This window comes from Schistosoma mansoni, chromosome W (assembly GCF_000237925.1).
Source record: "Schistosoma mansoni strain Puerto Rico chromosome W, complete genome".
Classification (NCBI taxonomy): domain Eukaryota; kingdom Metazoa; phylum Platyhelminthes; class Trematoda; order Strigeidida; family Schistosomatidae; genus Schistosoma; species Schistosoma mansoni.
The window spans coordinates 35338795-35354293 of NC_031502.1; the positions used below are offsets into that span (position 1 = coordinate 35338795).

The window sequence follows — 15499 nt, forward strand, 5'->3', positions numbered from 1 at the left end:
GAATACCATCTGGCCCATCAGTGTAAGAGTGTCTCAGTGTACTAATTGCCTGAGATATATTTTGTACATTGAAGTCTATATCAGTAATTTCACAGAGAGGTACTGGGATTGGTTCTGAATCAGTTAGTGGTTTTTCATTGGATAGTGAGAAGCAAAAGTGTTCACTAAATAGTTCCGTAACAAGTTTAGGATCTTCGCATACTTGTTTGTCGTTAATAAATGTTTCCTCCTTTCCATTTACAGCAGGTGAACTGGGATGTTCATCCCTAATATAGTGTGAATACTTATCGGAATATCTTACTGCACACAATCTTATGTGCTACAAAACAGCCTATTCCGCTGACAGTCCTCAAAATCTACAAGCAACCTATAGTCACCAAGATCCGTACCCTCCGTCTGCTAAGCCCTGAAAGGCACTGCTGGACAGAACAGGTTACAACGGCGCGTACAGACAACACAAACATATAAGGAATATATGTATAGAGACGATAAGAGAAGACATGCTTACGTACCAGATAAAGCTTATTGACAAATTGCCACCAATCCGAAAAACCTATTCCGCCATGCAGCCTTTTTTTCGACAAGCCGAAACCTGAGGTTCTCAACTGCTACGTCCTAATGTCCCGATCAACAACGACAGTGACGTCGCCGACCTCCTGGCAGAACGGTACTGTCGGACACGCCAACCGACCCGCACTGACTACATTGGTGGAAGCCCCACCTTCAACTCCACAGGACTTCCAGTAGTGAATCTGAGCGCTGACTTGGTGTACCGAAGACTGCAGCACATAAAAAAGACACTTCTCTTGGTCCGCATATGGTCCATTCAGCTATACTGAGGGAAGCAGCTTCATTCTTGACAAAACTGCTTGGCATGATGTTCTCACACTCGCTAATCCGAGGCACGTTACGAGAAATTCGGAAGCTGGCACACATCACATCAATTTTCAAAGGTCGACGCAGCGAACCTTCAAACTACCGACCAATGGCACTTCTCTCTATACCATCAAAAATTATGGGGTCCCTGATATGCGGCGGTACATATGACTACTTACTATCCATAAACTTTTTTCATCCCAACAGCACAGTTTCAGAAAAAGGTCACTCTTGTATAGCCAACCTGCTAACTGAGGTGGACAGATGGACAACCATCTTTGATCGCAAGGGGAAGTTTGGCGCCATATACCTTAACTTCTCAAAGACTTTTAATAGGACCAACCATATATATCTTATCAATAAGCTCGAACGATTAGGTATGAAATCCTCTTTAATTGATTGGCTCACCTCATATCTAAAAACTCGACATTTTAAGGTTAGGGTTAACTACACTTCATCTCAGGCTATGGGATGTCCTAGTGGGTTCCCTCAGGGTTCAGTACTAGGAGAAAGATACACAACCAAGAGGATAAATTGGCTCCTCAGGAGGACCTGACTCGACTTCAAAGTTGGGTAGATGACAACAGATTTACCTTTAACACTTAAAAGTGTAAAATAGTCCATCTTTGACATGTTGCAGACTACAGATACAACTTAGACAACTCCCCTCCAGAGGCATCGCAAGCTGAAAAAGATCTAGGAGTGTTGGTACCCTATGATTTGAAATATTACGCTAACTGAGGCAAAAATGCCTTCCCAGCAACGTTGCACTGGAAACGTTGAAGCGCATTTTTGACCAGTTTGACGTAAGACCTTTCCATATAATCTTCAACAGTTTTATTCGTCCCCATTTACAGTACGGAAACACAATAGTTCCTCCTTCACTCCAAAAGGATAAGGACACTCTGGAACATATCCGACGGCAAGCCACAAAATCTGTTCGGGGACTCCAATTCAAGCCTTATGAAGAGCGCCTTCACTCATTGGAGTACAGGCGTCTTAGAGGTGATGTTCTAATGATACACAACATCCTAAATACTTCTGGAAATCCCATTAAACACCTACTTAAGTTTAGTTTCAACACAAACATAAGGGATAACACCCAGAAACTGGAGACAACACAGCAGAACAGACTGTAGACACAACTTCTACTCCTCGAGAGAAGTTAAATGCTGAAATTCGCTGCCGATTGAGCTAAACCAAGCTGCGTCCTAGGGGTCCTTTAAGAGAAAACTTTTCATACTATTAAGGCCTAAGGATAGTATCTTAATATGATTTACCATATTCTTTTTCCTCTTTTATCGTTAATATACCTAGGTTACCGCCTGGAGGGATTGGTGATCCACTGCTACTAGATACGAAAGCCTGTTAAGCGAATACTTCTTCTATTCCGCTTGGAACTATTTCAACCATTTGAGCGCAAAGATATTAGTCGGCTCATACAAGGACGTCACAGAAATACTGGTTCCAGGTGGTGTGGTTCGGTTGTGTTGACGTATAACACAAATTTCCCTTTCATCTCAAAATTAAATGTAGCTTTTTTTTAAAAGTGATCGTATCTTCTTTTCAGAGTAGCTCACAAAGCAGTACTCCCGACAGGACAAGGATGTATGTATGAGTGTTGTTGTACATCGAATTACAGGATTTTATGAATGTAACGTTACATCCCGTGTCATTCTGGTTGACTTAGAATGACACGGTAAGGCTTATTTTCCTCGTCTTTTACGTTCATCATACTTGATGAGGAAAACTTCTGCTCGATTTAAGACGTTTCTGATCATACGTTTAAACGGGTAACAGACTCACTGTAGTGTAAACGGCTTGCATTTCGAGATCAGTTTCAGTTTGGAAAGGACAGGAGGCTTGATGGCCTGTGTTAGTCCTGGCAATGATGGTCTCTCAGCTGATCCAACTTTCTTTGAAGGAGTCGACGGATGGAGCCTCAACCACGTGCTGAGGTGATGAATTGGCTATTGGCTATGTATAGAAGGAGCTAGATCACCGAGATTGGACCTCCACAGTGTAAAAAACTGCAAGGATTAAAAAAGGTCACTAGACCTCCTATCCTTATTACTGAAGACTGAATTCCACTCGTTGATTATTCGATGGGAAAGTCGGTAGTCAGCTGACAAGTAATTCGTTCTGGGCAATTTGAAAACTGTAATCAAGTCGCCTCTGATTCTTCTATATGACAGCGGGAATAGGTTTAGCTTGGTCAGTCTAGTACCATACGGGAGCTTCGCCATTCCAGGAATCAGCCTAGTTGCTGTTCTCTGAACCTTTTCCAAGAGTTCACTGTCTTTTTTAAAGCAGGGGCTAGCTGCTTGTATGCAGTACTCAAGTTTAGGACGTACGAACACTGTATACAAAGTCAGAAACGTTTTAGCGTCGAGATGCCTAAAAGCCCTGTGTATGGACCATAAAGTTCTAAAACCTTTGGCGGCTATTGCACGGCAGTGTGCAGTAGTCTTTAAGTCTTGACTAACGATGATGCCTAAGTCATTGTGTGCCTGGACAATAGGTAACTCAGTGTTATTCATCGTGTATGTATCTGTACCCTGGTGGCCAATATGCATCACAATACACTTGGAAGTATTTATCGGCAATTGCCAGGTTTGGGACCATTCAGATAATCTCTCCAGGTCATTTTGGAGTTCTAAGCTATCGCCCTTGCTTTGCTCTCAGCTTCCCTATTTTGGGGTTTCCCCAAAGTCGTAAGAAGTTTGGTAGTTTTCCCCCCAAAGTTTCGGCAAATTTTGGGGTGTTTTGTCATTTCCCCATAGTTTTCTATTGCGGCTTCTCCAAAATTTGCTCAAAACGGACGGATTTTTCCACAAAGTAGGTAGATTAGGCTGTCAAATCATACCATGAGTTGCAATAATTATTGACATCGTACTCAAAAAACGGTAATAACTTACTTTATAATAAAAAAAACCAAGCAAGTCCCAATATCTGTAGCTCAGTACATCTTGTTTGATTTCTCTAATATACTTGTCACAAGCTTGTATAAGCCTATCCATTCGCACTCACTTGTTTCGGTACGGTTCCAGGTGTCCAATAGGTGGTTGTCTAGCCACTTGGTTGTACTAATTCTAGCTAGTTTGGTATCAGTTATTATGATTGCTCTCCTATATCGTTGGTAAACTTGAGACACTTGGTACACCGGTTAAAGATTTGCATTCCTGTCAATTAATTGGTACATAGGTATAAATTATTTTGTTACATCACTGCCAAGGATCAAAAGTACCACCCCATTGAATTCACAACTTCATATTTACTTGTCAGTTCAAATGTAACTAACAATTCTCATTTGTTTTCAGGTTATCAGTGTATCGAACTATAAAGCACTAAATATTCAAAGTTTTAGCAGAGATCTTTGTGCATGACGCAATGCTATACTTAGTAGGCCTGGGTTTAGGTTCCTTCTCGGATTTGACAATGAAGGGTTATGATGTACTCAAAAAGTGTGATTATGTGTACCTTGATAGTTATACTTCCATATTCTCTGAGGAAGGGTTCAAAACATTGGATATCGATGGGAAATGCATACTTCCAGCCGATCGAGAATTCGTGGAGCAAAGCAGTGAAATTATAGATCGAGCGAAAAACCATGACGTCGCGTTTCTGGTCGTGGGTGATCCTTTGGGAGCAACTACACACAGTGGTTAGTGGATAAGTGCTAATATTTTTCAGATATTATATTGAGAGCTGTAGAAAAAAATATATCTTATCAAATTATTCACAATGCGTCAGTTATAACTGCAGTCGGTTGTTGTGGCTTGCAGCTTTATAACTTTGGTGCGACTGTATCAATTCCTTTGTGGGATGAATTCGGTCATCCGGAAAGCTTCTATGACAAAATAATAATGAATATGAAAAGCGGATTTCACACTCTATGTTTGCTGGATATCAAGGTAAAGCAACTCTATTTGCATGTAATACTCACTTCTTAACTGCATGTCAGATACTCAAGATTTTTTCACTGAATTTCAAAATTAATGACTTTTTTGTAATTCATCCCAAATGAAATAGATCGATTTCGTTATTAATCCATCTGACAGATATCTGTCTCAATAATTACGTAGGTTAACATGAATTCACGATGTTCTTCTTGACCCTCCACATTTGTTCTAAACAGATTTTTGGGAAGCTCACTTCCTGCAGTTTTGGTGAACCTAGCTATCTCGCAACACTAAAAGTTAAGCACTTTGTTGTTAGCCTATGGTGTTTGCATGATGCTTTTTGGATCATTTGAAGTGAGGTATGAACCAGTATCTCACTTCTTTTTGATGACTTCACTTTTGTCCAAAATAAACGACGAATAGTGGTTAAGGAACTGAGCTTTTTACATTTATATTTATTAGTCGAACGCAAACATTCGTACAAAGGGGCTACCAATTACGTAGTACATGTAGTAATAATAATACGAAGAGCAGTTAATTTAGGAAACAGACAACCAGAAAGGGTTCTTACAGTTCGAGAAGTCACTCACTTTTATGAAGTTATAGCAGGATCACCACTGGCTTCTATTTTAAGCCATTTCTGATAGTCTCAAGCCATTGTGTTGCACCATCTCTAAGACCTCAACCAGGAAGTCGCGAAGGACCAATGAAAGCCAGTTCTGTACAGCTTCTTTTCATACCAATTAGCTGACACCAATCCATTTAGGGCGATTAATTTTTTGGCTACTAAGATGTGAGATAAGATTGGAACAAACAAGTGAACGATTAGAGTCCAGATAAGTACTTCAAAAGAAGTGACAGTCTTGTATTCAACCACACCAGCGGTTGCTGATCGCAATTAGATTAGTCTGAGTCCAGGTTTGAGATGCAAAGGGAGGACTCCAGGGACCACATCGGCGATAACTGTGACGTTAATTAGCACTAGCAAAAAATATGTAGTCTCGCCAAAGTTGCAGTAGACAGCTGCCGTTATCTGACCTGCGACCAACAAGTACTAATTGGATACCTAAACGACTCTTCTGTATCTAAACGCCCAAACTGTCCATTTAAGTCCGGCAAGTACTACAATATCTGACAAACACTTGTAAAATTAAACTTGACTATTGTTAGATCACATCCTCATCCGAGATGCAATCTGTCGAAGCGTTGACGAAAAAACTGCTTCTTACACCGATCTCTCACTTTAAGACCAGTTTTGCTGTGCTTGTGATACCTAATCTCTCTGGGTTGAGGATGTTAGACGACTTTGTGTTTGATCGTCGTTGTCTTCAAAGTGTTGCTGACATCTAGTGGCAACACCTTGTTAGTAATGAAGATGTCCGGCAGCATGTGCTCTGACACAGCTACGATAATTTAAGTAGTGTCACCATCTTGAAGCACCGACGAATGTCGTCTGAGCGAATTCCGAACCGTGCGTTATTTGCCGATCCCGAGACTGATTGGAAAACGCGAAGAAGTAAGCAATGCAAGACGTGGTGTCGTGGTATGAAAGAAAGCTTTACAAAACTGGCTTTCATTGGTCCCTCGCGACTTCCTGGTTGAGGTCTTAGAGATGGTGCAACACAATGGCTTGAGACTATCAGAAATGGCTTAAAATAGAAGCCAGTGGTGATCCTGCTATAACTTCATAAAAGTGAGTGACTTCTCGAACTGTAAGAACCCTTTCTGGCTGTCTGTTTCCTAAATTAACTGCTCTTCCTATTATCATTTCACTGTCTTACATTAATTTCCGTTCATTGTTGTTTTTTATCACACTCACCTTCCATTCTCTATTTCTTCACAACCTCCTTTTTATTGTGTGGCGCATACACAGTTGATACTCCTTTGTGCCAATGTTTGCGTTCAAACAAATAAATAGACAGTCGACGTCAGCCACTTTGTACCGACTCACGATACATAGACCGACCTCTTTTCTCCACTTATTCCCTAAAATCTCTTTGTGAATAAGTATCTGTTGTTTCTTGTCCAAATCAACTATTTGAACTTATTAAGGAATCAGGTATTAAAGATTAGGCTGTCGCTGAATTTATCAAGGAGAAAGACGGCACTATCGTTCACTCACACTCCAGGGGATTGAGCTGCTGGGCAGAACAACTTGGGGAACATTCCACCTGACCTTTACACAGCACCTCTACGCAGCCTGGATGAAAACTTGGTACGAGTCTCCCAACTCTTAGTGAATTCGAAAAAATGCTATAAGCAATTCAAGTGGTAGGGGGAAGCAGGTCTTGATGAGATAACACAGGATTTTTAAGCATAGTGATAAAGTTCTTGCAGTTATACTAACTGAGATTCCAACCAGCATCTGGAAACTGAATGTTACCCCCATCGGACTGGTCTCGACCGCTGACCGTCCCAGTCTATAAAAACAGGAATTCTCTTGAGTCAGTCACAAGGGGGTTCGTTTGACTAACATAGTTTCGAAAATACTTTGACGCCAAACTACAGCTCATGATGAGCAAACCCAAGGGAAACAGGCTGGTTTCAGAACTAGACGTGGATGTGCAAAACAAATATTCACCCTTCAGCAGATTTTGGGACATACACATGCTTTTCGACGTCAGAATGTAGTTATATCCCCTGACCCTTATGCGTGGTTAAACTCCGTTGGTCGCCGGGTTCTGTGGCAGTGTATGTCGTTGAAAAGCGTACCAGAAAAGTGGATTAACTCGAACACTACTAGTCGAGTTACAGCTAATGATGAACTGACATCGTGATCGACTTCCTCAAGTGGTGCCAGTCAGGGTTGTCCACTTTCTCAATCTTAATTTAACATGGTCTTAAGCACTTTTTAAGAGATAACGCTCTAGTCGTCCGACTTTTCAAGGGTTGATCTACCAGATCCATTTGATTCAAGATACGCGTATAATGTAGCTCGGTCTGACAAAGGTGCTGAAAAATCCAGCCTTATGATCAACTTAAGCATATATACAGACGTGTTAAAGACGGAATTCCCCCTCTTCCAATGCATAATGCTGTTTCATGAATGGCCTGCGACATCTGAATTAACGATAGAGAGTGTAGCAGTTGAGCGTGTTGATCGCATCTTTTTTCTTTAAAGTCTGATGTCTGAGGAAGTCTGCCTAATTGCGTCACCTGTTGTGTAGGTGAGATATCCATCTGCTAACGAAAGGACGAATTAGCTGCACAACAGTACGTCCTGTGTGTAACATGGCCATTAGGAATGGAGAATACTAGTAGGCTACTGCCGTACAATCACAGATGTCCTCGAACCAATGAGTCAGCAATGTCTGAGCAAAAGAGTCACAACCGACTAAGTAGTAAATCTTTATTAACTGCGGTGTTTAGGACATGTGACGTATGCCAAACCACCGTCTATCTCAACAGGCGATTCGTGTGATGTGAACAAAGCTAGGGTCGGTAAATCAAAACATGGCATCGACCCATAAAGTCGTTGAAAGTTGGTTTGAGTCATGTCCATCGGTGTAGACTAATCTGACTAGTGTCTGCGTGATCATCGTAACCAATTATACATCAAATGAAACGGCTCAAAATCCTTCGTAACAACGCATATACACTCAATTTTTGTCCTCTCGGAATTGCTAAGTTTCTTGATTCTCCACAAAATTTTCACACCACTAATTTATATGTTTTCGAACCGTGCATCCGACACCTCATGTTTCTTACCCTCAATAATAATGTTGCTACCTCTATTACTCGGGATCAATTTTTACAATTTTGTCTAATTGTGCGAATGCGGTATGACAGCTTGAACCGATGCATACACGTACCGAGTTCTACGTTACTGACTGACTGAAGTCTCTCATTCAGAAAACTAACATTTATTTATTGCATCCAAGTCAACATCTACAAACGACACAACCTAAGAAAACGAATAAATCAAAAACCCTGATACAATCTACTTGGCTCTCCTTAAATGCATTATATCTTCTTCACTTCGGTGCTTGACAAGATTTATTTGAACGCACAGTGCAACCGATGTTATTGTTGAGAACATATGACCTCACCACGAAACGTACCCGTAACTGCACACGAGACCAAGTTGGTCACTTTCAAATCCACCACGAAACGTCCTAAGTTGGTATTTTATCTAAATATAAATAATGCGACAATACAAAGTGTGTATATGACAAACAACAGGTTGATAAATTACCGAAGACTAATTTACTTGATCCTGGGAGAGGCACACTTAGAATTTATTTGAATGTTGACCATGGATTTTTTCTGAGTGCATACTGTCCCAAACCTGAAAGACTCATAAGTGTCGTGACCAAGCCAAGTTCAAGTCTACCAGATAAAGTGATCAGTCTCGTGAGTAGTTCTGCATTCTGATTGTGTGAATTACGCCCCTACGATTATCAACACGTTTAAATCCTGAACACTGACTCGAGCCACGGACAGCATTGATGTGACACTTTCGTTGTTAAACAAGGAACTTGTGGCCAAATTTTACTTGCATCACATTTATGATTCAGTGTCATACGTTTATGCTACTTCATTTTACACATTAAATTGAGCGATATTTCTTTACTTCCTTAGGTAAAAGAGCGTTCTTTGGAAAACATCCTACGTGACCGCAAAGTCTACGAACCATCTCGCTTTATGTCTTGTTGTGAAGCTGTACACCAAATAGTGGACGTCAGTAATAGGAAAGCAGAGGATCAGCAGAGCAGAGAAAATGCAGTTATTACGAAGTCCTGTATTGTAATTTGCTTATCCCGATTAGGATGTGATAACCAGAAAATCGTTGTCTCAACAATAAGTGATATCAATGAAGCCTACTTAAACCCAGAAAAAAATGGTCTCAACTTTGGAGACCCACCGCATTGTATGATCATACCTGGGATAATCCACGAGCTGGAGTCAATATTTCTGGTTGCTCGATACCGAAACGATGTCGACAGTCAAATATTTCTGCCCATATTTTACACTACACAAGGAAATTCGGAAAACGTCCTCCAAATTTGTCAGGACACCATACACCTACACAACGAAACAGTCCGCATCATGCAACCTACGCTTGACCACACTTAGTATTATATACACCACTTCTTTGATAAAATAAAAATATATTTCTTTTACTGTAGCGTTTTGAACTTCTGGTAAATTTGTGCAGAGCGACAGTCGAATAACTAGACCAATGGGCCCCCGCTCGTTCATAAATTGGAAGGCACCACAGACTCTCATGCACGTAACTCGACGATAATCTCATCTTGACATAACACTAAGAAATTTCTCGTTTGTCAAAGAAAGCTTTCTGAATGTGACCGCAAGTCTCTTCAAAGCTACACGATATCTGGTAGATCGGTCAACACTTTATAATTAAGCGACCTCGCTCACATTAGTAGGTATATCAGATATCCTTACATTTGTGACCGCAAGTATACTTTCTCTGTATTGAGTTACTCCAACCCCATAAACCTTAAAAACCTGTCACAGAATACAAAATCCATCATGATTAGTTTGAAAACTTAGATGTTATGAATCCCTACATACTCTTGACAAAGTTGTTTAAAACACTGAAAACGAAGCCTTAACACGAACCACTAGTGAAATATCACGTGCTCATTGATAGAAAAACCGTAACTGACGCATAGCAAATATATGGAACCTATAACTCGGAGGTCGACCGTTTTATACCTTCCCACTTACACACAAACAACGGAAAGCGGATACGCACTTTAAGACACGGAAAGAACACATGCTTTGTTGAAGATTATATATTGAATGCTAAGTGTACAGATTCTCGTGAGTTTATTACTTGTAAAAAAACACACCTGGAAAAACAACTGAAAAAGACTTGCGGGGATTTTAGCTCACTGCATTTGGTTTTCACGCTAAGTTTCGTTCATTAGCTTTGACATTTGAACCGATTATTTAAGCAATATACAACAATATAGAGTTATTGTCACGGGGTCTGGACTGAATCTAACTAACCTGTACCAGGAATCCAGGATGTATTATTCTTTTGGCAAAGTGAAGCAGATAGAAGTGATAACACAAGTCGGCGTTATTGAAAGGCGTTGCACAAATGCTGAGCGAACTATCTCGTTTATGAAGACGACAAAGTCAGGTTCCACAAAGGGTTCTTTGATGTTAATGAAATATTGAACAACTCGAGTATCAAGTAACGAAATCCTAGTGGCCGCTGAGGTGTTCGGCCACATGACCACTGATTAAGACTACGGCACATCTGATTATTTTTGAATGACGTAGTTTCCAGTACACGAAGACTGTGGTTTTCAAAATAAGAACTCTTAAAGAATCGACTATCTGCTGGGACTGTTCGAAGTGTTTATCAGGCAAGAGTGAAGAGCTCCTTGGACCTAATAGTGTTCACATTAGCTTGGCGTGTTAACACCAGGTTTTTAAGGTGGAAAATTTTCGATTGTTTTTCAAGATCTGTCAAGGGAACATATCTCGAGGGCATAGAACTGCTTTTACATCGCTCTATATAACTTTATTTGATTGCACTTATCTGCGCTACCATTCACCATGGACTAACAACTAAACCGGACTAAGTATACTGAAGCTCACTGGCGTTAAATAAAGACTCATCACTGCCTATTTGCGGTATGTACGTTACAACACTTTGAAACGGAATCAGTGAATACAAAATGGAGGTAGCAAAACGCAAGTGGCAGAGTTGTGTAAAAATTCAGTTGGTAAATCCCTATACACAAACGGGCGATCAAAAGCGAAGCATTTCAAGGCCAATCCCAGTAGGAAGACTGACTAGATTTAGGAATGTAATAAACTCACTGCAGTATACTCAATCGGAAGAGCGCACTTCGGTGGTCTTGAGTGCCGTTAGAAGTAAGAGAGCGATTATCGCTTCCCGGTTACCAGAGGTATCTGAAAAGGAAATTATGTAAGATTTGGTCCTGGTGACCTGAAGGCGTGACCATTGTGCTCAGGGGACAATCACGCACGACCTTCTTATGTTAGCTCTGCACTTGTTGACACCTTGCCGCTGTAGAGGGAAATCCGTCGGATAATTCGAAGTGTGCAAATTTCAGTACAGCCTTTTGTAAGCACATCTATTGTGTTTGAGAATGTAGCATCGGCTGTTATGCCGGTTTTCTGGGGAAAACACTTCACTGCTATCACACCATCTAGGAGAAAATCTCCGGCACGGACTTGCGACGATAGTGAAAGTTTTCTTTTATAACGGACGAGATACCACCTTGTTTAATAGGACACAGTGAACCCTTTAGACTTTCTTGCCTAGGGATCAGAATTTAAGAACAAAACCGAAGTCGTGACTGTTTATTTGGTTAATAACTGGAATTTCGGTGTATTTTGAACAATCTCCAGCCATTTCACACTAAATTTGACAGTTTAGACGTGCTACTTTTAGAAGTGAACTATCACCTATGATAAGCTGTGTAGATTTATTCACAAACAAAAACATTAACACGCTGATCTGTGAACCTTTGTTGTAGTTTAAATTTTTAGTCTCTGCGGGTACCATTTCCTTACTCCCTGGACATGGAATAAAACAATGGCTACTTACCCCTATTCCCTATGGGAAAAACCTACCTTTTAACATCAAGGCATGAATGGCCCTGGAAGTTTTATGGATCCTCCGGAATACCCTCGTTTCCGTACGACTACTGTGCTGACCTTTTTTCCCTGGATATTTTCCTATATTTAATCGTAAAAGCACCGCTCACCTTTCTATCCAAAACAGAATTTGTCACTGAGGAACCAGTGTACATTGACGATCACATTAAACTGGGCTGTTTAAAACAATGACCTACCAGATATATTTCATTAGTTTGACTTACATTGTTTTCAGCACACTTTAAAAGAAAACAAGAAACGCAAAGTAAGTTTGTTTACGATTAACATAGTGAAAGTTAAATGTACAACATATGATCAGTTAAAGTTCAGATCACAAGCTTTGGATAAACGTACGAACGACTGACTTGCGTTAGAACCGTAACTGTGGGATTCCAGCCCAAGGTGTAAGTTGACCAGGAGCAGGCGCGATTTGAGGTTGCATCGTCGGCAAGCCGAAAGCTATAATTTAAAAAAACAGTGGTTTGAAGAAAGTGACTGAAATTATCGATGAATATCAGGTCGTAATGAGTTCATATTCATTATATGGGAGACTTACCACGAAACGGAGTACTTCAAAATTTTTAAACGGAAACCAGGTGGATGCAAGACATATCCACAGATATTGTGAATAAGGAATCGGTAAGTCGAAACCAGTGAATAAATAATAAAACATTCGTATCAAAGCTATGGGAGTTTCTTGGAGATTTGTGTGGTAGATAAGCAAACAAATCGAATGTGCTTTGTTCATTAGTTATGTCAGTCAGATACATAAAGCAAAACCTATCACGTGTACATTGATAGCTAAACCTCAGTAACGAGATAGAACCATTGTAACAGAAGAGACTGGGCATCGAGAGTATGACTAGAAAAAGTATAAACTGATTAGTTCACAAAGACCCGAAACTCAAAATCTGAGGTAAGACAAAGAGAGAGTGTATTGTGTTGCCTGTTTTCGAGCCATTTCTGTATCCGTTAGGCGCGATATTCATGCCCATTCTAACTATGAAGCCTGAACTTGCCTATATTGTTTAGATAAATTGTTAGTATCTTTATGAACTAATGTCACGCTTTGATAATGATGCTACGTATGCATATGTAGAGACCAAATCGCGTTGCACGGAAGACAATAACTAAGTTTTACTTCGTTAGAAGGCACTGATGCGTCTACTTTTGTTTTGTGAGGTGAACTGATTCAAAAGTATCACACTGGGGAATTTTTGTGACTAACAGTAATTATTAGAGACGGGATGTATGTAGATGGGTCGGGATTAAACAAAGCAACATTCTCGACTACTCAGAAAACTTATCTCAGTCGCGCGAAGACAATTGGAATCAATGAGATTGATGTCCAGGAAACAAATCAGAGCTGCCTACTGCGCTTATCTCGAGGTTGGTATTGTTAGCTGGTACAGACAATGGTACTAATAACCCCAACAAAGGATGATGCAAAATGAATTTGATATTGTCATGAAGGTCCATAAATTACTTTTTGTCGGTGTAATTAATGAAGCTTTTTTGCACAGAAACTTGTGATGAGCTAACAAGCTTGAATTCCCAGAATTTAACAAACACTTTACACTAATAATTTACGAATCTTTGAGAAAGAGTGACTATTAAAAGTTCTCCAAAATACTTTAATTAAACCACCTACCAGGAGGAGGAATAAATCCAGGTGTGTAAGCGAACGGCATTGGGACGGAGGCTGGAGGCACAATCGGAGGATACACAATTTGTGTGGGCTGTGGAGGTATGAAACTTGGAGTCGTTAATCCCAGAGTTATTGGGATAGGGGGAGGTATAATCTTTTTTGCTGCATTTTCAACAATAGTTTTGTATCGCGGCAACTCAGCTCTTAACTCTTCCTGAAGTCATTAGATGAGGTAAAAGAAAACCAAACTCACCAAAGACAAATCTTCATCGGGATGAATTAACTCAATGACTACTCCATTAACTCCTGATGTAGGCTTCGGGACTTTGGACACGTTGGCCCTCATGTTGGACGATGGAGATGAATAGGCAGGAAAAGTAGCCTTTGGAGTAGACGTGGGGGACTGTACAATAAGTCAATTATAAGCAGTTACCTTTTCGTCATTTGGAGTAGATGGTTGAGGAGGAGCAGGAGCTGCAGGAGGAGGAGGCGGCGGTGGTGGTGGTACATAGGGTACTGAACTACAGAAATCAATCAGGATTAACGAAGCTTACTTCAAATGTGGAGGCATGTTATGAACTAGAAACGTGGAATTAGAATAAAATTTAACTTACGTCCAATATGACCGAAAGGTGCCATAGGAGGACACAAAGACTGCATAAAGGGTAGTGCCGGATGAATAGGCGGTGGTGGGTAAAACGGGATACTTTCGTCTTCTTTGGCTATTTTCTCTGGTGGCTCGTCTTCACCTTCTAACCCAAATTTCTGCCTTTCATGTTCGATCATATCTACTTCTGGAATACCAGACATGCCGTATATATCAATGACGGTGCTTGTTCTGTTTGGCAAAGCATTTGGAATCTTATCCAGCTTCTCTTTATGAACCTGACATTCTAAGTAATGGTGAATGTCTTGACTTACTTGGTTGCAGTGAATCGACAAACCAGGACCTGTGAACAGTTTTCTGTGACAATAAGGACATTTGAAGTGTTTCGCTTTTTGATGTTGGATTAGAATCTTTTCATCGTCAAACTCCCGATTGCAATACCTAAGATTGTCAGTATCCTGAATCTAACATACCAACACCATGGCTTTAGCTGCTTCCTCTTCTTGCGACCCATTTTCAACGCAACAACCGAACTGAACTATCCGCCTCGGAACCGGAAGAACAGACTACGTAAACAGTCTTCAATTAACAATTCTCAGTCTTCTGAAGTAAGAATAAGATGTTCATCGACCTTTATTATTCCTTGCAGTTTATAACACTGTGGGGGTTTAGTCTGGTTTTGAATATATCGACAGGTGATGATATTACGTGTTCTGGTCGAGAATTCCGGAAATTCATTACTCGGTATAAGGAGCGGGACTCCAGTCATAGACGATTTGATCATGGTTTTTGAACTTTCTTAGAGTGTCCTCTCAAATTATAGGTCCTAGGCTGAAGGGGAGGATAAGACATGTTAGT

At 40.5% G+C, this 15499-nt stretch overlaps 2 protein-coding genes across 2 annotated transcripts; one reads left to right on the top strand and one right to left on the bottom strand.

Moving 5' to 3' along the window:
• The first annotated feature begins 2529 nt into the window (after positions 1-2529).
• On the top strand, positions 2530-9900 carry Smp_025570.1 (putative diphthine synthase). Its single transcript, XM_018789494.1, has 4 exons — positions 2530-2575; positions 4197-4540; positions 4570-4790; positions 9360-9900. The coding sequence occupies exons 2-4, from the start codon at positions 4267-4269 to the stop codon at positions 9852-9854; spliced, it is 990 nt and encodes a 329-aa protein (XP_018654932.1). The 5' UTR covers positions 2530-2575; positions 4197-4266; the 3' UTR covers positions 9855-9900.
• Positions 9901-12632: 2732 nt separating this feature from the next.
• Smp_025560 (hypothetical protein) lies at positions 12633-15167 on the bottom strand. The gene is made up of 8 exons (XM_018789495.1): positions 15115-15167; positions 14956-15082; positions 14649-14919; positions 14589-14613; positions 14468-14555; positions 14288-14437; positions 14038-14248; positions 12633-12845 (listed from the first exon to the last, which is right to left on the bottom strand). Exons 1-8 carry the CDS (start codon positions 15153-15155, stop codon positions 12757-12759), a joined length of 1002 nt encoding a protein of 333 aa, XP_018654933.1. The 5' UTR covers positions 15156-15167; the 3' UTR covers positions 12633-12756.
• Positions 15168-15499: the final 332 nt, after the last annotated feature.

What these genes read in the sequence shown, in the direction of transcription:
- Smp_025570.1 (XM_018789494.1), top strand. Translation starts at nt 4,267, where the DNA reads ATGCTATACTTAGTAGGCCTGGGTTTAGGTTCCTTCTCGGATTTGACA. An exon ending in GGGAGCAACTACACACAGTG is followed by an intron (nt 4,541 to 4,569) that starts GTTAGTGGATAA and finishes AATATTTTTCAG; the next exon opens with ATATTATATTGAGAGCTGTA. An exon ending in TATGTTTGCTGGATATCAAG is followed by an intron (nt 4,791 to 9,359) that starts GTAAAGCAACTC and finishes TTACTTCCTTAG; the next exon opens with GTAAAAGAGCGTTCTTTGGA.
- Smp_025560 (XM_018789495.1), bottom strand. Translation starts at nt 15,155, where the DNA reads ATGGGTCGCAAGAAGAGGAAGCAGCTAAAGCCATGGTGTTG. An exon ending in CAGCTAAAGCCATGGTGTTG is followed by an intron (nt 15,083 to 15,114) that starts GTATGTTAGATT and finishes TGACAATCTTAG; the next exon opens with GTATTGCAATCGGGAGTTTG. An exon ending in TGGATTTATTCCTCCTCCTG is followed by an intron (nt 12,846 to 14,037) that starts GTAGGTGGTTTA and finishes TTTAAATTATAG; the next exon opens with CTTTCGGCTTGCCGACGATG.